Genomic DNA, 22,836 nt, shown 5'->3' with positions numbered 1-22,836 from the left:
TTTGGAACTTCTAAGGTCAATGGAACCAGCGCGATTCTGATTGTGGTCAACCAATTTTATGAAACTAGATTAGAAAAATAATAAAACAATATTTATAACTATACAAAATATTAGGAACGGTTCTATGCAGTGTTGAATATATTGATAATTGATTTAATAATGATGTAAATGTTTTTTTGTTTATGTGTACACTGTACAGGGTTTATTGTAAAAAATGTTTTCAATTTTAAACTTAAATATCTTTTCTGGCAGCAAAATGTTCTTATTTTATCGTAATTAAAAAAAAAAAAAAAAATACAGGTATTTGATATTTTCTGCAAATGTTTATTTAAATGAGTAGAGCAGATTGGACCAACATTTTCCAAGGTATCTGCAGTTCTTTGCCACTCCTTTCATCAGCTCATCTGAATTTAAAATAATTATAAGTTATCTCATTAACTACTCATCCGAAAATAAGTACTCCAAAAAATATTCTTCTTCAAAATATGAAATTAAGTATGAAAAATGTAAGTCGTCATTAAAAAAAAAAACAAAGTATAAACAATAACGATAAAAAAAAAAATTGTGAAAATATAATTTTTTCAAAATGTTGTTTTGTAACGACTTATAATATTAAAAAAAAAAAAAAAAAAATTGATTAACGTTAATAATTTTTGAAATAATGAATGTTCTTCGATAAATTAATCACTCGTACGATGCGACCCATCGTGTACACGAATCATACGTCACACAGACAATTCTTCGTTTCCTGTGTGACCCACATAATGTGGAACCGTTAAATGTATATTGTATAATAGAAATTATATTGTGCAGTGCTTATTATTATTATTATGAGTGATGACGGATGAGTAGGTATTATAATACCATAATGACATTATATTAATATATTAAAATATTCTATTGGCTCGAAAACTCATATATACGCATGTGTGCGACACGTTACCAGTGACATTGATAAATACAATATTAAACTGTATATTATTATATTTTTTTGTTGAATACTATTTAGTTATTTATTTATTATTTGAACAGACGTTCGAAAGAGATATTTTTATATGCATTGCACACTTTGCGCGCAATTCTCGAATACATTTATACATATTAAAAATATCGACGGCATTGTCATATTATCAAATCATATAGCGGTACTTTTATTAAATCATTTAAATGTTATTATATTATAAGTATGATTAAAACAAAAAATTTTCAAGTCTTTAGATAAACCTTAAAATCGCTAATAAATGACGATGATTATAATAAATAAAAGTTAATAGTGTTAATAACAACTAGTAACTACCTATAGGCTATAATATATATATAATTGGATAAACTAATAAGTAATAATAATTATACGCGAAGTGTCTAAGTGACATCAAGGTTATATTAATTATACTTATATCCATAAAGTTTACAGAGTGACCAATATTTTATCATTTCAATGAATAAATATTAAGTATGTCAATAATTGGTGTTCAAAATTTGATTATAATTTATGTTGAAAAAAGCCAATAATTTCTTGCTCAGTAGGGATTTTTTTTTTATTATCATAGACCAGGCCTAACTATTATAATAAAATTGTTCTATTTTACAAAATATACTTTTTATTTACTTTTAAGTATTTAAATTTTAAATAGTTTTAAATCCAAAAAAAAAATACATATAATAATTTGTATTATTATTTATTACACAGTTTAGATTGTAAACATATTATTCTAAATAATCAAATTTATGGTTCTACTTAAACTTAATAGTTAGGACCATACTTCCGAGTGGAAGTTTAAAATGTTTACTTTTATAATATCATACACGTAGAAAATATAATAATTAACTCAAATTGTAAACTGGCGAGAAAGATTCTAAGCCATATAACGTACTATAAGCTATTATAAAGCGATTATACAACTATCCTTTCCATATGTTTGTATATGGCAGTAAATTATATAGGTATAGTGTAGTTGTATAAATTGCATTAAAATAAATGAAATTAGAGCGACCAATATGAAACTTTTGGTTACAATCGACTGTAGAGCTTAAAATGAATCACCAGAAATGTTGTCATTAGTATATATTGTTTCCAAACTTATGAGTTTAATGTTTTTAAAATTTTTTTAATATAAATGTAAAGTAACCGGTATTTATAATAATACTACTGAAATTATTGCAGTATATATAATATACATATTCAATTATGAATCAGAAAATAATTCCACTTTAATTAATGTTTATGAAAAAATTTAATTTTCTTATATTTTGAATTGGCGAGGATATTGGCACAACTGGCGATGGCGGGGCTTATGCGGGGCTAAGCCATTTTTGTTCAAATATAGCTTGCATAGTAAAAATAAAAGATATTTTCAATTCATTTTTCAATAACGTCGATGATATAGTATTGATCACTGATCAGTAATAAGTTATATTAACAACTAATAACTGAGTAATAAGTAATAACTTATTATAACTGATATCTTTAATGTAGCGTTACGGCCAATATTCGTGGCTTGGACTAAAAATGTATATTTAAATGACTGATTGGTGGACTACGAGTAGTCCGAAATTATTGTAAGATATACTGTCATCTGGATAAAAATCATAATTTTCGAAAAATATTTTCTAAAGTAATAATTTAATAGAAAAATCCATCATTCATCTTTGTTAAATCAAATATTTTTGTAGCATGTTTCTGTGTTAAAGTTAAAATTTGTTAAATGTGTATTCATAAGTTGTAGATTATCGGAAATACAAATGATACGTTCCTTGGTCAAACTTGAGTTGTTGGTGAGAAAAGTAGGTAGTTTTAAATTAAAACAGTTATTTTATTACGTTTAAACAATAAAATAATAAATCAAGTGAAGTAAAACAAAGTTGAAATAGCTAACTGCTATGTATGCTTATTAGTACTGGAGATTGACCGTAAACTTGCGGAGATGTGGTTGTGACGAAGTCCACGACGAGCAACTGTCGTCACCACATCTGAGCACCACGTCTTACACTGGAGTTAACTACCTTATAGAATTGTGATTACCTTCTAAATAATAGTCGGTCCTCTACTCGTATTTATATGAGTTCTCAATGTCGTACAGGGGACTAGTATCATTAACAAATATAATCAGGCTTGATTTAGAGTGGCGTGATCTCATTATATTAACTATTATATTAATTTATGTATTTATGGAAATATAACTTGTTATAAACCGATCGCAGTAAAAACTCCTATTTGGCGGAAATTACATGTTTTTCTGGCCTTTGGCCTATTGCCTAAAATGCGGGAGTAAGAAGTAGATTAAAATGTTAAATTAACGTATTTTCTACACTAGGTAAATAATAATATAATACAATACAGGTGTATTGGGTTTACTACAGCATTTTGACTTATTAAATAATAACGCATGATTTTTTTTTGATTAAAATGTATAAAAAAAAATGAGTATCTAATACCTATACATATATGTATAATGTATATATTATATATTACTATAGTAATATAAGTGGGACAAGCGCATGAAACTATTGATGTGAGTATTATATCTAATTAAAAGTCCTGATTTTGTTGTTGCGAAATTGTATTTAAATATATATAAAGTAAAATATATATTTTATTATTATTAAGATATTTATCCATTTAATAAATTATAACTTTATTATGATTTTATTATTATAATTAAAATAAAATACTTTAATACGTACTTATATCATGCATTATACGTAGTATTCTTAATGTTTACTATTTGACACGTCATTTATTATTATTGTTGGATTAACTAAAGCAATTTTGAGTATACAATTTGTAAATATAGTATTCATGATTAATAGAGTTTTTTATGTCAAATTCTTCTTGTGAAAGTGGAACTACTGGAATATCTTGGGTTTCTTCATTTGTCCAAAAATGTTCAAAATTTACCACAACTGTAAACCTAAAAATGAGTTAAGTTTCTTAATTAATAAAAAATGATTATTAAAAATTTAAAACATGACAAAAATATTCTTTCATAACGTTTTGGATTTGTATAACCTTTTATTTGTTAACTTTTTTTTTTATTGATATACGTTTCTTACTAAAATTATATTTTTAGAAAGGTTTTCACTTATAGCAGTACCTATAGCAGGATTTAGGTATTTATGTTTATTATGACCTGTACTGAGTATATGTATTTTTACGATGAACAGTTTAACCAAAAATAGATTAATCATTATACATTACATAATTTATACCTTAATTACTATTATAGGTACAATACATAATAATATGTTATCGTGTTGATTATGGTAAAAAAATATTCCTTATTAAAAACTTTGATGCACCGAGAATCAATTAAAATTTATTTTTTGGTATTGCAGTGTAGCGTTGTTATTCAGAATGTGAGATTTTTTTTTTTCTATGGCTATAACTTACGTTACAGATAACAATAACAAATAAAGACGAGTTAAGTAATATAAGTTATTAAGTAAAGTAAAAATATTATAGTTAATATAAAACAAAGACAAAATTCTATCGGTACCAATTATTAAGGAAAACATTTAGAAAAAAAAAATCAATTTTTTGTTTGTGGCTACTCTCATTTCATCTTAAAGTAAAAAGTTTAAAAAATATATATCAATACTTAAAAAAGCGTGTAAAAAGTATTAAAACAGCACTTTTAAATTTCATATTCTAAATCATTGTAACATGATATAAATAGAAGTTCGTCAAATTTTATATCAAGTTAAAAAAATAAACAAATACTTTAATTTCCAAGTTCTGTTTATACTGTATAATTTGAACTGGTATAATATATTCATTATGTTTTATAAAAAAAAACGCAATGTAGATATACCTACTAAAAAATATTTTGTAAATTGCATGTGTATTTTATTCCGGGGCCATTACGGTCCTATTACGTTGTATACCTGTGCTAAATGACATTAAGAAACACATAAAGTGATCTTTGAACTAGTTATCTTTGAAATAGCGTTCTAGATTATTTAACTTAATTATAATATTATAAAAAGATAAATCATTATATAATATAGATTATTTTTAATCAACCAATTTTCATTTGATAAATCAATGACTTGACCCGCATTAGTAAGTACATAATATACACAAGACGTAAGTAGTACTGTGTCAGACCGTCTGGGTTAAGGTGAAGCAACATTCTACGAATTGGTTAAATAGAGTGCCTATACTAGTGCATGTAAGAGGGGATAACCTTAAGTTGGGTCCCGAATTTCAAAAATAGCATGAATTGGGTCCGGATATATGTATTTTATCGAGTACATGAGTTGGGTGCCTATATATTTTATCGAGTACACGAATTGGGTCCAACCTATTAGCGTTACCTAGAATTAACCACGTGGAAGTTGGCTAAAAAGTATTCCAAAAAAATTAGTTTTGGGTTACACAAAGGTAACGGTCTGCTGTAAAAATTACATCATAATAATAATTATTATTAGATTTCCTTTTTTTCTTATTTACCTATGTATAAAATTAAAAATTTTTATTTTTTATTTTTATTGTTAGTAGGTACTTTAAATAAAATTAGGGAAGACATTTTTAGCACAGCTTTCACAAAAGTTAACCGCGTCAGTTTTCCACTGTTAAAAAACCATCTTTTATCTTAAAAATTGTTCTTTTTCTGCTGCTTTAACCAGGTCTTGTTGTGGAGCTCCAGCTCCGGAGTGAAATATAAATTTCACTCTGAATTCCAAGTAAATTTTCTATTTTCTATTTTATTAAACGGACACTTCTTGCCTTGATACGTGCCGGACGCCGGTCTATTGACTACTAGCAAGTTACAATATGTTATATAGCGACAACTGTCCGAATATACTGTTAAAGTTGAGATGGGTAGTTAAGATAACATCACGATAAAATATCACCGTATACCCAATTCAAATATTAGATATTAAATTACACCACCGAACCAACTCGTGTTTATTTTAAACAATCAAATATCTCAGGACTCAACCAGTTGGGTACTCGCAACTCAAGTTTTCCCGTAAAAGATGAGTTGGTTGGAAATTGGAATAAAAAAATAAAGAATGGTTTTTTGTAGAGTTTAAAAGAGCGTGGAAACAAACCAGTGACAAAAGTGGTTTTAAATTTTAAGTTAATAGGTATAAATTTTAAAACTAGTATATTATGTAAATTTAATTAAAAAAATAAATCAATAAAAAATATTTACTCACTTAAATTTAATAGATCCTTTAAGTGATAATGGAGCTATCCACGTAAAAGTATCTGTTATTTTATATTTGTTATTTGACTGAACCACTGCGTTCTGAAAAAATAAAATGCTAACCATTATATTTACACTTATTGAAGTCTAAATTAGGTTTTTACGCACATAATATATTACAATTAGGCTACATCTAACAATTAACCTTAGCTTCTCACCCTATATTAGTGTTTATAAATACATAGCTATTTGCATACAACTTCGCTACAAGATTTTAATATGTTAAAGAAGCGTAATAATTTATTACTTTTCTTAAACTATGTACTTTAAACGGTATAGCAAAAATATTGATAATAAATAGGAAATAATTAAATAACAATAAATTTCAAACTAAATTGTACATGATAATATTATAATAGTTTAAACCATTAATAGCAAAATGATAAAGTATTATGAATTTAATGATGCCAAGAAAAATTGATTAATTATCGTTTATAATTTGACTTTTATGTAACTAAGTTTAACTAAATTTTGACTTAAGATAAACCATTGAAACAAATAATGTAGATTGTAGGTGCTATTGAACTAAAAATTACCACGGTCTGTGTATGTGGGCAGGATGGATGTGCAATTAATTATTTCCAATTACTACAGAATCTATGGGAAAGAACTATAAATACGGTTAAAAAAATATTTGGAGTTAGAAAATCCTAGTCGTTAAATTCTGACTTAACGAACGTTTTTAAAAATCAAAATTCTCAATAATAGTTTTATTTAAAATAAAATAAAAATAGTAATTTTTTTTAAAAGTTCATATAAACTATATAGGTAGTACATAGTGTTCCCCCTATACATTATTACACCTCGTATCGGTATCGACTTGCAGCTGTATCAAATAACAGTATATAGTGAAATATGGAGAATATAGACTTTTAGAATAACCATAAGAAAAAACCTCTCCTCTACTCACGTATGGCTCTTGGCCGTTGGAACAGCTGATCATGTGATGTTGAGTCGCGTTCCGGCACGCCGGCAGAAACGTACCGATTATTTCGCCGTTGAGGTCGCGGGCCTGCACCATGAATCCTTTGAACGGCAGGATCGTGCCGATGGACGTGAGCGTGATGTTCACCAAGTTGCCGGGCACCACGGGCGTGGAAGGGTCCACCGTCAACTGGAAAGGGCACGGCAAACCCTTCGTGTTCTCCGGCTTGTAACCCGGGTGTCTGGGCGTCATGTCCGAGCACGCGATCTTGAGCATTTCGTCGGTGACGGCCCGGGCGCCGGGAGCCCCGACCAGGAGCACCAACAGCAACGCCGCGATCGTCTGTACGGACGTAGTCGTTACACCTGCGCTACGGGTTTCTGCCGCCATCGCGATTACCGCGTGGTATTAAACGGTGTATAATATTATACGATGGCGATGTTATTAAACACTATTGCAGTTACCGCGGTACCATAAGACGTGGTATACCGACAACGGTTATAGTAACAGTAGAAAAGTTGTGCGGGGTCGTTTTTATAATATGGTGCGATGATTGTATATTTGTATACGATGATCACAAAAGTCGATGTCTTGATTGCAGCTGCAGTCGTCCTGAACTTGTCGTCCACCCACAATTATTACCTGCGTATACAACAATGCCGTGCAATAATATTATGTGATTTTTATTTAGTCTACACGATAGAGGTACCTATTAATATTAATAGTAATACTTTATAATTATATTAATCAATACCCAAACCAAAAAATAACGTATTTTTGGTTTTGTTTCTGGCACTAATATTTTATAGCGTGTAAACATGCTAATTATGATTTGTTTATAAGTAAAAATTAACATTACAGGCTGTAAATTAAATAAATTAGTTATTAAAAAATAACAAAATATAACACACTTACATATTTTTTATAGTTAAAAATTTAAAATATTGTTATATGGAATGATTACAAGGTCAAACTTTTATTTTAAGAAGAATATGGTAATTTTATCATAAAATATAAATTTAACTTAATCTACGTAGTATCATAAAATACAATCTATATTATGAATTCATTTGTATATTGTTGCACTATATAATAATAACTATTTCTACATTTTTTACATTTATCAATAATTTTTCTTTAACCACTGCATAATTTTTTACTATTTAAATGGTGTTCCGAAGATCTAAATTTACTAAACCAAATTGTGTTCCCAAAACATATACTCACAGTCATATTTCTATACTAAACGTTTTTTTTTATTATTTTACACAAATATAATATACACATTATATTTATATTCATAGGTGTTTTTAAATTTGATTATGTGTTTGTCTTGGTAAGAGGATAACTCTTCTGGATTCTAACTAATTTTAAATAGATCGATAAACATATTTGTTAAAATAATATAGGAGTAATGATTTTCAGCAATTCGTGTAGCAACCAAGTATTAAATTTTATAAACAAAAATCGAAAATAATTTTAAAAAAGGAAAATTTTGAATGTCTATATAATCTCTTAACTATTCAGAAAAGAGCCAAAATACTTTGAAAATTATATACCATATTATTAAATAATATAATTGAAGAAAATATCCTTATAGAGCATTTTTAATTGGTAACAATTTAAAAAAAAAACGTAATTTAAAATCATTAAATTCTCATTTGGCTCAAAATCTAAAACATAACTATGGAATTAAGATTAGTACACTTTTTATATAATATGTAAAATAGTTATATATAATTTTAGATTCTAAATAACAATTAATATAATAAGATACTTAGATATATTAGCTATATTTAAATAATATAAAATATGAAAAACTATTGTATGATTGTTATAAATTTACCTCAGTCCTCAATGAGTACGTTATGTTACTGTGTACACTGTACACTGTACAGCGTTACTACGAATAACCCGTTTGATATCAGAATTTAAACTAAACTAGATTTTAGAATATTTAAGATTGAATTTGGATATAATTAAAATTATTATCAATGATAAGCAATTAATAATTATGTTTAACGTTGTCTAATCAAAAGGTAATGACCAGAGAATTATAACATATACATTATGACAATGAATCTTAAGGTACTTATAGCGTATTATATAAGTAACTTAAAATTGATAGCAGTTGTTTCACTGTAATTATGATGGGAATAGAATAATATTTATTGTAAAAATATATGAATAATTTATCATCATTCACCAGTGTACTAGTTTATAATAGTACACGATAACTTTCTAAGAATCGAAATTAGCATTGTATACAATATTAGACAAATTGGATTTAAAAAATACTTTTTTCATAATCTCGAGAAATTGATTTTGATTTTGGATAAGATATTTCTTAAAAACAAAATATTATGTTAAAATAAATATTTGGTGAAAAATTCAAGTTTCTATAGTTATTCATTTTTGAATTTCAAAAAAAAAAAAAATTCATACCAATCGATTTTTGGAATAACCTAACAAGTTTTACACTATAACAGTTGCAAGTATTTAGATCTTGAAAGATCCCTAAAATAATTATATAATTTATCAATCTAGACAATATTAAAGCCCCGTGTTATATAACTTTGATATTAATACTTCTATTGAACTATATACTTTATTATATTATGTAATAGTAAAAGATTTGTATCCAAATAATTTATTTATTAATTAATGTATTTATTTATCAGTTGTTGTTGGTTTTTACTTTATTATGAAATATGATTATTATAAAATCAAAACGTAACTTGCTAATATTTCTAATAGTTAAGTCGTAGTATAGTATGATTAGTATGTATGCTGTTAAGTGTATCATTATATAAAGGTAAAGCAATAAAAATAATAAGGTTAGATATACCTGACTATAGTTATTATTAAGTTTGGTTAAACTTATATGTTGTATAATAGTGCAGTAAAACGTTAAATATAAATATAAGCCTATAAGTGCTTAAAAAGATGCCACATCCGTGTAATATGTTGTTATCATCATCTTACATTCATACAACATAAAAAAATATGCGGTCAGTAAAACCCATTATGTGTTAATAATGTTAAGATGTTATTACTTTATTAGCTTTAATATTAGAGTTACCTATTATTAAAATTAAAGGTTAGAACAGTATTATCAGTGTTGTAACGTTGATTTTTTTAGTTTTCATTTTTAAGCTAGATAATTTGAGAATTTTCAATTTGTAATATCTTATATAGGTACTCATATCTTGCTTAAAAATTAAAATATGGAAACAAATTAATGCTACAGCGCTGATAATGTTCTAAACCGACTAAACCTTAGTTTGATAATAGGTATTTTTACTCTAATATTAAAGCTAACAACACGTTATAATGTATTCTAATGAATGCAAATTTGTTGTATTGTATATTTGTATATATGTAAGACAGAGACAACAAATGCAGATGAAGTGAAGTGTCTTCTCCAGTCTTTAGCAATATTAAATATATATATATATATATTTACTATTTACTAATTGGGAATATTTTTACTATTCATAAGTTTTAACTTGTATACTAGCATTATAAGTTGTTGATATATTCGTAGTTCGTATTTAATATAACCTGATCTGTGAGTTGATTATATGATATTTTTGAGAAAAAAAGACCATAATGCATTAGTAGGTAGTCTATCAAATATTAGTAGTATCCTAATTATTATTCATGTATCAAATACTAACCTATTCATAGGTAACATTGATTAAATTTGTATTGCGTTGTATTCAAATAAAAATATTATAAGGAGTATAACCTATAGGTCTATGACAGTTTTATGCTTTGATTTTTATTTTATTTTATTTTATTAATATTCAAATAAATGTATTTGTCTAAGGCTAAAATAATATTATAGTAGGTACAAATTATATTATGTAATAGCTAAGTCCCAAATTTTGCATTCCCTGCAGTAGAAATATTACATATTACATAGAACATTATTATTATAACTACGCGGATCAGAGTACACGAGACTTGAACTGTTTCCAGTTGGGAAAAGGGAACAAGCCGCAAGCCGGTGCGTACAAATCAAGTGTAATTTTATGCTATATGGCATAAGCCACTCATATTATGTAGGTAAACTATTATGTATTATAATATATTGCGCTGAGTTGGAGTGGCTGGGACGGACATTCTATCGTTATACCTGTACGTTGTATTATGTCACTCGCGGCAATATAAATATTATATACCTATGTATACAGAGACACTTGGAGAAAGTAAATTTTTTCTTCCGGTTCTTCCGATAGGTAGATGCAGTATAATCTTTATTACCTACTTATTATAAGTCTCGTCGCCGTCCGATCATGAGCGTCAACGCCATACCTATGGCTGACCGGCCTTTTCTGTCGGACTACGTTGATGATCAAAATGATATGGACGTGTTTACGTTCATGTTTTTCACCTGTTGCTTCGAACTGTTTTTGTTTAAGTTTTTCACCGCAGCCATCTAATACAATTAATATAATAATAATACTACCGGCAATCGGTAATATATTATAGTGTAGCGTGTAATGACAAAAATGCCGTTAATCGAATAATAACCGAAACAACGACACAATAAAATTATCATCAAACTATAATTATGCGTTTGTGAGTGTCGTCGGCTATAATATTATACGTACTGTATTGAATATTCTACTTGCACCGTACTACACGTCGAACTCGCGAATAACCGAAAACGGCGTTATATTAATGTTATAATGTTTCTTTTTTTCGATTTTCAGACACAAAGTGCTGTGTATCCAACAGCGGGACATTTTGAACACTAAATTAAAAGCGAAAGTGGCGTCCAAGGCAGAAAATGATCGTAAGTATAATCATGAATTTTGCTAAGAATGATACACAATCTTTTTATTTCATAAACTTTTCTAGCGCATATACTTAAATTTATGATTTCATTTATACTTCGTGTTAAAAACGTCACAAAACTATGAATTGTTTTTATAACTTACTACTATCGGTTTCTTTAAATATTTTATAAATATTTTTTATATTCTACAGAAGATAAGTTTTTCGAAGTTCGCGATTATTTGGAACGGCTAGTGGAAGGGCTGGTGGACGGAGGTCTAGATGACGTATGCCTCACGCCCCTGTCCACCCACCCGCAATGTACGTATCATAAATCTTCAATGTATATTCAATGTATACTAAAATTAATGTCTAATAATTTTGTTCCGGCCTAGACATGTCAATATGTTGGAAGTACCACGAACAGTTGGCTACCACGCTGACAGCAGCCATACACTCCATCATAAACGGTAGGTATTTATTTATTAATAATATATAATATGTCTAAACGGATCGTTAGGATCTATTAAAAACATATTTAGTGCATTCGAAAGTGAAAAATGAACGGCTGTCTTCTTATTTAAACATTTTCAGTATATATACAAGTATATAGTCTATAGACATGACAGCCGTTATTATTTTTTGGTTCACTGCTAATACCTTAAACGTTAATATTTCGATTCAATATATTTTTTGGTACAAACTGCATTTAACCTAAATTATATATTAGTCAACACTTTTTTTTTAGAGTCTGATGAGTTTGATGATATTCCAATAAAATTAAATACAATTTTGCAAGAAGTGTCTTATGACGTAGAAAATCTTCCAGAACTACAGGTCAGTTTTTTCAACGGTTGGAATGCTTTATTTTTACCACTACTTTATTATAAAAAAAAATATTTATAAACATATTTCATTTTCATCTTCCATAATATGATATAATTTCCACGGTAACCAATAAATAAATTATTATTATTATTAATTAAATACTTAAAACTCGCTATTATTTAAAAAAAAAGTTTTGTAAATTTTATTTTTTACACATTTCAAACTGAAAATAGGTATTCAATTTTAAAATTCAAAGATAGAGAAGTCTCTGTAAGGGTCTACATGAGGGTCTTGACCCCTTCCCTTATCTTTAGAAATTTGGTGAGCTAAATCCTCCGGTTTTTATTAAAATAATATTATAACATTTATAACAAAAATATATAAATATTAGATAACATTGCTTTTAAGTCTTATTGAATTTTGTAAATTCTATGTGTTCTATACTTTCTAAAACTTATTTAAGGAAATAATGTATTGATTGAAAATATGTATACATTTAAAAGTAGGATTATCTACATATTTTTTTGTCACACTACTTATATTGATAAGGTATTTTAATAACCTAACGTATAGGCTCCTGATATACTCTAATGGGTATACAATATTATTTTCAATTGCATAATCGTAAGACTAATATACTTTTCAAAAACAATATTCTGAAATACACAAGAATTACACAAGTCGAGTATTTCACTAATGTTTTATTATTATTATTAATATAACTAATAAAATATGATAGTATATATGATATACCATATATATATATGGTTCTAAGTTTGATAATCCGAGGAAAATGTTAAGAGTAATTTAACCAAAATTAAGTTGTCACCTCTCAGCTGTCATTATTACAAATCAAAATATGATACCTTTTATTTATATAGATACCTACATATTTTATTATAATATCTACTATTGTTCAAACATATTGTATGATAATTAATTTCAGTATAATTTAATTTCTGTGTCAATACTGAACAATATGATACTATTATAATTAAGTTTTGAATAACATTCTATTCAACAATCATAAGTTTAAATCAGGTGGATAAAATTAATTTTGAAATATCCTATATAAAGCATTTTTTATAGTAAAGATGAGAATGAATTAGTTTTATATTAATACTAATAAAAAATTATTTTATTAATTCGTAAAAATTTAATTCATTTAATATGTTAGGCTGCCCAGAAAAAGTGTGCTGTTCCATTGGCAGAAGATTTAAACGAAAAAAATTACGAAGATCTCTTGGCTACTGCTATTTTAAATAAGGTACGATATCTATTTCCGTTACGCAGTATTTACTTCTGTATGTATTTGTATTAAACACATTACATGATGTTATGTGGAAACCCTTTTTCGTTCATACTAAGCTTGAATATGGCTTCCTGCCATTCCTTTATAATTTAGAAGGCAGTTGCTTGTTAAACTGTCACACTGAACTAATAATAACTATGTTTGTAAGTTATAAAAACTATTTTTCATCACACATTTAACTAATTTTTTTTTTCTATTGTTACAGATTGTCGCTAATAGTCAGACAAAGAAGAAAGTCCCAATTGGAAGAACTCGAATTTCTAAATATCCTCCAAAGCAAACGGGTATGTATTATTTTCAAGACTACGTCGTATTTGCAATTAACGTGAATTTATAATATATTAATACTACACCAATACGTTATAATAATACTATGTATGCAGGTTTAAATCAGAATTCTTCAAATTCGAAAAATACCAAAGAGTCGTTGAGAACCCCTAGAGTGTCTTTAACTGTAAGTGTCGTATAATTATTTATAAAATTTAAATAAATTACGTACTTGTGTACCTATATTATTACTCGTGTAACGACAAGTATCTAAAATGAAACGTTGCAGTAGGTATAGATTACATATTATTATATTATTCGTGTTTAGGTAGAAGAATTCACGGAAGAAGTGACGACGACTAGTTATAATACATACTCCGATATCGAAGGCGATTATGACGATGGGTACAACGAAGGTGACGAAGAAGAAGATGAAAGATCGCAATCGGCTATCGGAATGTTCATGTCAAACGCGAAATTGCTTCGAGGACATACTGCACCTTTACCAGAATTCGGATCTGATTCAATTGAGGGTAGGTATAAGTACTATGGATAAAAAAAAAACAAGTTTTTTCAACCTTTGATACCGTATCCATCATTATATGTGATTAGATAATAAATATAATTTATTTTACTAAGCCTTAAAAAGAAATATTCCTGTCGTTTTCCTTATCGTGAGTATTTCAATTATTCTAAATGTCTAGCCATAAAATATGTGCACGCAAGCAAACGACACGTTTGTACGTTTTAGTCATAAATTGATAATAATAATACGAATTATGTACCTACTAAAGTTATGTATATATAGGTAATATATATATTTTAGATACAGGTTCTATTATAAATTATAATATATGGACGTTAATGTATTGTGGGTATACTTATCTACGTTTTAGATTACTAGAACGGAATTGTTGGAAGGTTTTTGTAAAATATTAAAATAATTTTATTATTACGTCCCCATACCGATAAGTTTGGGTTGACCACTATTACGTATTAATATTGAGTGCTGTGCATATTTATATAAAAATTTTTATTAAGCTTTCACTTTTGCTAACGATTCGACGTCGCAATCAGGATTGTACTCTATTACATAGTGCGTTTTTTAGTGTATATGATATATATATATATATAACTATCATTTTATTTATTCTATACTTATTTTAGCACCCAAATCTTATTTGTTTGTTATTTTACATCTAATATCTATTAATTATACCTATCTATAATCGTATATAGTTTTTTACAAAACAATTATTTTAACGAAAAATTAAAATATATACAATATATATAATAAACTTGACTAAACTTTTACTCTAGAGTTTTGCTAAGTATTGTAGTGGTATTTCAACATATTATGATGTTCTCGTCGAACGGATTTAGCAAACACCTATTAATTTTTTCAGACGGTAGTACCATCGATCCCGACGATCAAGGAATAAGCACAACGGTGGACTCGTGGGAAGACAACTGGCTGTTTCAAAAGAAAAGGGTCAATCGGATGTCCGGCTCCAACAATTATCATCATCATCCTGTTCCCGTTCCAATGTTAGTTCCGAACCCATCTGAAGTCACCAGGCCACTAATAGGCGATCGTGATGCTGATGAAACGTCTGAACTGTCCGACTACTCAAATTCAGCACTGGACGAATTGCTTGAACTCTGTAACTTGATTATGATTCTTTATTATTATCTCATACATAATTTGTGTTTTTATTTTTACCACTACATTGTATTTAATTTATTCCGAGGCTTTTGATCTTATTTAATAAACGTATCTTATGTTTCCATAATAGCTGATTTTGAGTCAGAGCCGCTGCAGACAAAACATTCGGACGTCGACACAAACTCCACAGATGGTGGGATTTTACTATTTGAAGGTCCTAGCAGCGAGGAAGACAATCCACTCAACTGGGATCCCATAGTGGAGGCTTGCAACAAACACGTTGCGCTTTCCCAAGTAGATTCCGGTAGGCCGCTTTAAATATCGGAATATACATATTTTAGGTATCGCATCGCGCGGTCATGAAGTCTGTATAATACATAGACATTAATTTGTTGTAATTTGTACACATTCCTAGGTCAAGGTTCAATGGACCATCAGAGAGATTTTGATCACTCTCTAGAAGTCAACGAAAAACCTGTGCCTAGGCCAAGGTAATGCAAAATTTTCTGATATGCTATAATATTATGTATCTATATATACTATTAAATTTTGTGTTAGGCGTGTGATACCTATTTTAATCCCAACAATAATGTTTTTGCGTCGTTCACAGGTCTAGTTTAATGTTAAATACCACTGACAGCGAAATCAACTCAGTGTCATCCGAGGAAGTTAACGTAGCACAAGAAGACGAACCGTTACCTCCAAGGCCAGGTATGGTACATATATACATATAATATGTATATATATAATATATATATGAAATACGTATTACATATTAATACATTTTCTAGTTAAGAATTTATGCATATTTCTTCGGAAAATAAATAAATAAGAGAAATCTTTTTTAACATTTTGAAAACTGAAAAGACAAGAAAATTTTTTAAAATCATACTTAAATTCCTATATTATCAATGGTACATATTTTAAAAATTTAGTCTATTAAGTGATAAGTCCTCTAGCTCTGGTTTCGGAGCCCTGCCGGTAACATAATACATAATTATAATACGTCACTGAATACCATGTAAATCGTTATAAAGAAGAAATGAAAGGACGTTACTCTTATTTTAATTGACAGGTACAATAGCTGAACGAGAACATTCTAAGTGGGAAAAGGCGGTACCTCTGACAAATAACCCGTACTCCGCTGAGAATATTGAAAAACGCAAGTACAAGTCGTTGTACGGCAGCAGGAGTAGTAGCGAGGCATCATTGTGAGTATTTATTTTTATTTTTATAGGTACACAAACAAACGGTTTTGCTTGTGTTAAAATTCTTTGATTTCCTTCCGAAAGTCTGTTTTATAATATTATATTAGTCGTATACCTAAACGTTTTTCTTGCAGAAATTTAATCAATGGAAACGAAACGTCAGGTCCGTTGAAAATAGTCTGCAGCCCCTCGTTATCGGACACTCAGCGGTAATTATCGTTCGCTAGCACAATAAAAACAAATTATTAATAATTAAAACATCATGTGATGACACTTACATATTGTTTTCATACTATATCTGTCTATATTACGGTATTTATATTTATATAGTAAAATTTCATTAAACAAAGTCGAAATTATGATGTCTAATTCTATACCTATAAATCATCAAAGTTTAAATCGTCTAATACCAAACTTGAAAAGGAAAATATTTTCGATATAATGTAAATCCCTATTTTAATCTATTAATTATTGCTTAATGTCAAAGTAACTGTGATTTACAAATTACAATATAATATAGATACTATTATAATAATACATAAGAAAGTTAACTCTAAATTTAGTCATAAAAGTTTAAACTATAATATCAACCTATAAACGCAACAATTTCGATTTTATTTAGTGAAGTTATGTTTTATTGTATGTAAGTATATATGTAGGTAACACGTCCCAAAATATTATAGTATCAAATTATTTCAAATTGGTTTTTTCAGGTACGGTCGAGATTACTACGTCAATCAATCCAGGGAATTAAAAGCCAGACAAAAACAGGTTAGTATTGACGACGTCAGTACTTTGGAAAAATCAATAGTGTACGGAACTTTGCCTAGAACCGTGTTTAGGAACAAAGCAGGAACAGACAATTTTGTTAAAAATCCGATTTACGATGAGGACGTTACCAGACGTTTTAAGCCATGCCTATAATAACTAAACGTGCCATATACAATATGCTGACGTTTTGTATATTATTTATACAAATATATACATATTATTCCTTATGATGACTGGTTTATGTTTAAAAATTGGAAGTTTTGGCTTTATGTGATATTTTTCATAGGTTACCATTTCGAAATAAGTTACCATTTAATATAATATTGTTTTATTACTATACTATACTTCAAATAAAATGTATCGTTTATCAGAACATACTGCAGTTTTTATTTGCTTTAGATATGATATACTTTGGGAACCACAGTAAGGATCCTACGTTTGTTTTTAAATGTTTATTCGCCAAAATTTAAATAAATATGCTGTAGGATATTGTGATATATATTATATATGTGCGTGTACTATTTTGCAAAAGTGTATTGGTTTCTCTGAATTTTTAGCATTCATCTGAAACGTAACAATGTTAAAATATTTAGTTGAACTATATATTTATTTATAGTGGGGAGGGAGCAAAAATCAACTACACTCCTAGGTTTCTATTCCGATAAATTTAAATATAGTTGCACATATATAATACATTTAATATGCAAGTTTCTCGGTTTTAACGCTGAAACAAATTCCAATTTCACGATTATTGAATTTATTATATTGTAATGATGCGTAAACACGTACCCGCGATGTGTGTTGTGTGTCAGACCAAGGTATCCAAACTGGTAGTACAAATTGGTGGAGACGAATACGATCATGAACGGCGAACCAGCGGCACACTGCAGGACTCAACGCCGGTTACCCAGGAATCACCGTCCGGTGGTGACTCGTTCGCGTCATTTGGCACTTGCGGCAGCCCACAACGCCAAGAAAAATTGGTTCAGTTGTGCTCGTGGACGGACCGACGGGAAAGCGGAGTCGGTATTCCTAAGAGTTCAATCGCGGAATCGGCTGTTGACGTGCACCACTGTATGCCTTCGGTCAGAGAATTAGCCAAACAATTTTCCTCTAAAGTAAGTGCAACCGAAATTATATAGTTTAATAAAATACTAGTTATAATTTAAATGATTTATATCCACAATATTAAACTTATAATACAAACGCGAATCTAACACAATTGATGGAATATCAATTTACAGAAGCCGGACTTGAGCTTGACATATATTATAATAAATAAATAATTACCATTATTTAGGAAACTAACAATATGTGTAAGATTTGATATTGATTTTTCTCAATATATTTTACGCCTTAATAACTTACTATATAATAAAAAATACATAAATTCTTTATTACTTAAGTACATTTGATTTTTTACGATAAAGTGAGCACCTTTTTTGTTTCATTTTAAACTTTAATTTCACAGTATTTGTGATTTCTAGTTTAAGATGGGTTAACCCATCTCTGACTTATTTGAACTTTGATTTTATAGAATTCATTTTATAGTGGTTAATGCAATTCGAATATTCCAGAATTGACACATGAAACGTAACAAAAGATGAACATTACCGTTGTTTTCGTTTGAAAAAACTTTGTAAAATTAAATTAATATACGATTTGGATACCACGCGAACAATTAAAGATACTATTAATTAATAAATATATATCTTTTAGTAGTTTTACAATTTTTTTCCTTAGTCGATTCGGTTTTGTGGGTGGATAGAATTACTTTTTGTTCTTAGATCCTATTATTTTGTCCTTATTTATCGGATTTGCGCTTAATGCTTACAAAATATTATTAATTATAATTGAATTCTACAAATTTTAATTTAGAATGTTTTTCAAACTTTTAGAATGCTGAAAACACATGCAAGAACTCGAGCCGACAAGTAAGTAAACCCCCCGGGTGTTACGCTGCGAAGGTGTATCGCCTCCGAAGGAGGTTTGATTAGTATCAAATGTTTAGTATGCGTGTGTAATGTGTATATGTATATAATATATGTATAATGTATATAAATATAGGCAGGTCGATGGTGACTGATTCTGTGAATAATTTACGAGTACGTTGTCCCAAGTAGGTACTTGTGTACAATAATTATCGGTATTCTGATGTTATTAATATAATATTGTTATCTGCGTTCATCTGTATTAAATTCTGATTTATTATTAAGTACAGCAATATTGTTAATAATGTATAATACAATACAACATAAACATAATATGGTGGATTCAGCAAGACGCGGAGTATTGTTATTGACTTTATTATTGATAATATTAAAGTAATATGGCTACAATAACACTTGAGTTTTCTCACTGTGATGGCATTTACTATTTTTTTTTAGTTTTTAAATATTATACAACTTAAATATTATAAGTTGTATCTTATATAATAGATAATATAAATATACTATAATATTATAATGTATCAGTATACATTTATTCAAAAGGTAGCGTTCATAAAAAGAATCAACTCAGTTGATACTTGCTAGTGCTATTTTTATACTGTAATTTCTGATTTATTAAATAAAAAGTCTGTATTATATTTAGTTCAAAATTAAAAATTGTTATTATTTCATTGTATTGCGTATATATATTATATAATGATGTGTTAGTAACAATTAGTTTTTTATTATTTTGACTTACGATTCGGCGAGCGAGTCATCGTATGCAATAAATTAATAAACGACCGTATAAATATTCATTAATGCATATTACCTTTAATCTATAGATAGGTATTTATGCTGTGCACACAGAATGAATCGAATCCGTATCAATAAAAATTATGTTGGTAGGTAACACTTAGTAGGTAGGTACTAGGTACTAGGTACTTTTACTTTTGAGGTATTGAATAATAGCATTTTTTTTCATAAGACATTAATCCTTTTTTTTTATCAAATATTCAAATAAATTTATAATATCATAAAATGTATGTACAAATGTGCCTATTTATTTATTATTGGGTTATTTGTTGGAAATTTTAACTATTGTGAAAAGTACACGTTTAGAAAGTATATTGTGTAAATTATGAAAACATCTAGGTTACAATAATAATATATTAGTACCTAGTAAATACACTAGTATCTATGAATTATAGTCTAAACCATGTGATCTTGGTTATCAGTATTATTTTTACATGACATTATAATATAAAAGGTTTATGTTTATCATCATCGAATATGAAAATGTTGTCAGTATAATAATAATTGGATATTATATTTTATTGATATTATGTTGCATTTGATATTTTATTACAATATTAGAAATCTTTGCAGATAACAGACAAGTAAATTAAAATTACAACAAAATATAATAATGTCGAAAGTGTAAAAAGAATGGAAATCAAAACAATACGACTTCACTACTAAAGCATTTTAACATAATTACTATGAAATTATATAAATACACACTAGTACATCGCACACGGTTTGTTACTAAACTTATGTTTCGCCCGTTGTAGCCGTACTTTGGTCAAAAGTAACGTACCACTACAATTTTCGATTATTAGACAAGGTTGCGGCAGTTTCACATTTTTTCCAAACTTCATAAAATTCCATATTTACGATAATATTATAAGTGATATATTAAAATAACAAAAAACCATTTGTCTGTGCAATAATAGTAAATCTAAATGGGTAGGTACGCTCCAATAATAAAATAATAAGTTAGGTGATGTGCTAAAGTCTTAAATAAACCTAGGTAACCGTTATTATAATATGCCTTTTCTATTTTAAAGGTCCTAACTTTACCAAATAATTAATAGTATCGAAATCGTTTAATATTAAGTCTGTATACAGAATCTGTAGTAGATTCAAACCTTCCAACATAGGCCATAGCGGTATTTACATAGCTGAAATTATAAGATATCACAACTATAAAATCTATAATACAAATTATCGGAAACGATTTTATCCGTGTCTTGTCCAAAAGTTTTTTCTTAAAATTTGAGATGTTTTAATATAACTCTACAAGAATTTTAATTGGCTGATTTGTTTCTTATCAAAATATTAAAAAAAAAAAAAACATTCGATAGAACATGAATAACGTTGTTCTCAATATTTTTTTAACAAATCTGAAATCATCATAGTTTATATATTAAATAGGTATCTTAATATTATTTTAATAATAAGTCATATATGATAGGTGTGATGTAATACAGTCATTACATGTGTACAACTCAGTATATAAAACACTAATAAGATAGATAGACAACTGATTGTATAGATTTACTGTTGTATCCTGTGTATGCTTACCTATATGCAATTTAACACTGGGCGCGGCCGATGGGCAATAAAATAATGATATTATAGAAGGTATATTATATTATAGGTATTATAGATGGATGTTAAACGTCGTTCAAGGTTTATCGCTAGCTACGAAATCCACCTATAAAAACTTCACATATACATTATACATTTATTATAATACACTTATATGCGCATTTTTAGATATATGTCGACAACAGTGAATGGGGAGGAATCATAAGGGATCACTGCGGGGTTACGAAACATCCCTACTTATGTGAAATTGTTTTCACCAATTAATTTTATACTAATACAAATATTTGCATGATTATTTATCGTACATTATTTACCATCAGAGGGATGGCAGAAAATTCTTTTACCATAAATGTTAACCTCTTTTCGCACGAACACCCACCACCGACCAATTTTCATCACTCATCAACTTTGGAAACGCCTATAGTATAGGTACTGTACTATATATACCATATCTATCAGTGATAAGTTAACTTCACAAACTACGATTACTAACTAGATATATGTATAATTGATTATAATTTTATTTTATACATCGAT

General features: G+C 28.1%; 2 protein-coding genes across 6 annotated transcripts in view; one reads left to right on the top strand and one right to left on the bottom strand.

Moving 5' to 3' along the window:
• Positions 1–22,836, top strand: part of LOC114124456 (uncharacterized) — a 41,937-nt gene that overhangs the window by 18,160 nt on the left and 941 nt on the right. For 2 of the 4 annotated variants that reach the window (XM_050197392.1, XM_050197399.1), the window contains 17 exons: positions 11,862–11,944; positions 12,139–12,246; positions 12,321–12,395; positions 12,674–12,762; positions 13,931–14,020; positions 14,271–14,349; positions 14,449–14,519; positions 14,661–14,865; positions 15,739–15,996; positions 16,129–16,302; positions 16,414–16,489; positions 16,609–16,709; positions 17,074–17,209; positions 17,341–17,415; positions 17,920–17,977; positions 18,790–19,095; positions 19,876–19,911. In XM_050197392.1, the coding sequence (XP_050053349.1) occupies positions 11,862–11,944; positions 12,139–12,246; positions 12,321–12,395; positions 12,674–12,762; positions 13,931–14,020; positions 14,271–14,349; positions 14,449–14,519; positions 14,661–14,865; positions 15,739–15,996; positions 16,129–16,302; positions 16,414–16,489; positions 16,609–16,709; positions 17,074–17,209; positions 17,341–17,415; positions 17,920–17,977; positions 18,790–19,095; positions 19,876–19,911 (2,020 nt within the window). Of the gene's footprint in view, positions 1–11,438; positions 11,728–11,861; positions 11,945–12,138; positions 12,247–12,320; positions 12,396–12,673; positions 12,763–13,930; positions 14,021–14,270; positions 14,350–14,448; positions 14,520–14,660; positions 14,866–15,738; positions 15,997–16,128; positions 16,303–16,413; positions 16,490–16,608; positions 16,710–17,073; positions 17,210–17,340; positions 17,416–17,919; positions 17,978–18,789; positions 19,096–19,875; positions 19,912–22,836 lie in introns of those variants that run through there. The other 2 variants (XM_027987747.2, XM_050197395.1) reach the window with 2 other exon arrangements.
• On the bottom strand, positions 274–9,144 carry LOC114126297 (defense protein l(2)34Fc-like). Of its 2 annotated transcripts, XR_007603212.1 has the most exons (5): positions 8,987–9,144; positions 7,126–7,782; positions 6,166–6,257; positions 3,685–3,911; positions 274–404 (listed from the first exon to the last, which is right to left on the bottom strand). XR_007603212.1 is itself a non-coding variant. In XM_027990245.2 (4 exons), exons 2-4 carry the CDS (start codon positions 7,528–7,530, stop codon positions 3,755–3,757), a joined length of 654 nt encoding a protein of 217 aa, XP_027846046.2. In that variant the 5' UTR covers positions 7,531–7,782; positions 8,987–9,144; the 3' UTR covers positions 3,619–3,754. The 2 variants fall into 2 exon arrangements, 1 of the variants encoding a protein (XP_027846046.2); XM_027990245.2 differs by lacking the exon at positions 274–404 and having other exon boundaries at positions 3,619–3,911.

This window comes from Aphis gossypii, chromosome 1, assembly GCF_020184175.1.
Source record: "Aphis gossypii isolate Hap1 chromosome 1, ASM2018417v2, whole genome shotgun sequence".
In the NCBI taxonomy this organism is placed as follows: domain Eukaryota; kingdom Metazoa; phylum Arthropoda; class Insecta; order Hemiptera; family Aphididae; genus Aphis; species Aphis gossypii.
The sequence above is the reverse complement of the archived record's forward strand: the minus strand, read 5'-3'. Positions and strand labels throughout refer to the sequence as shown.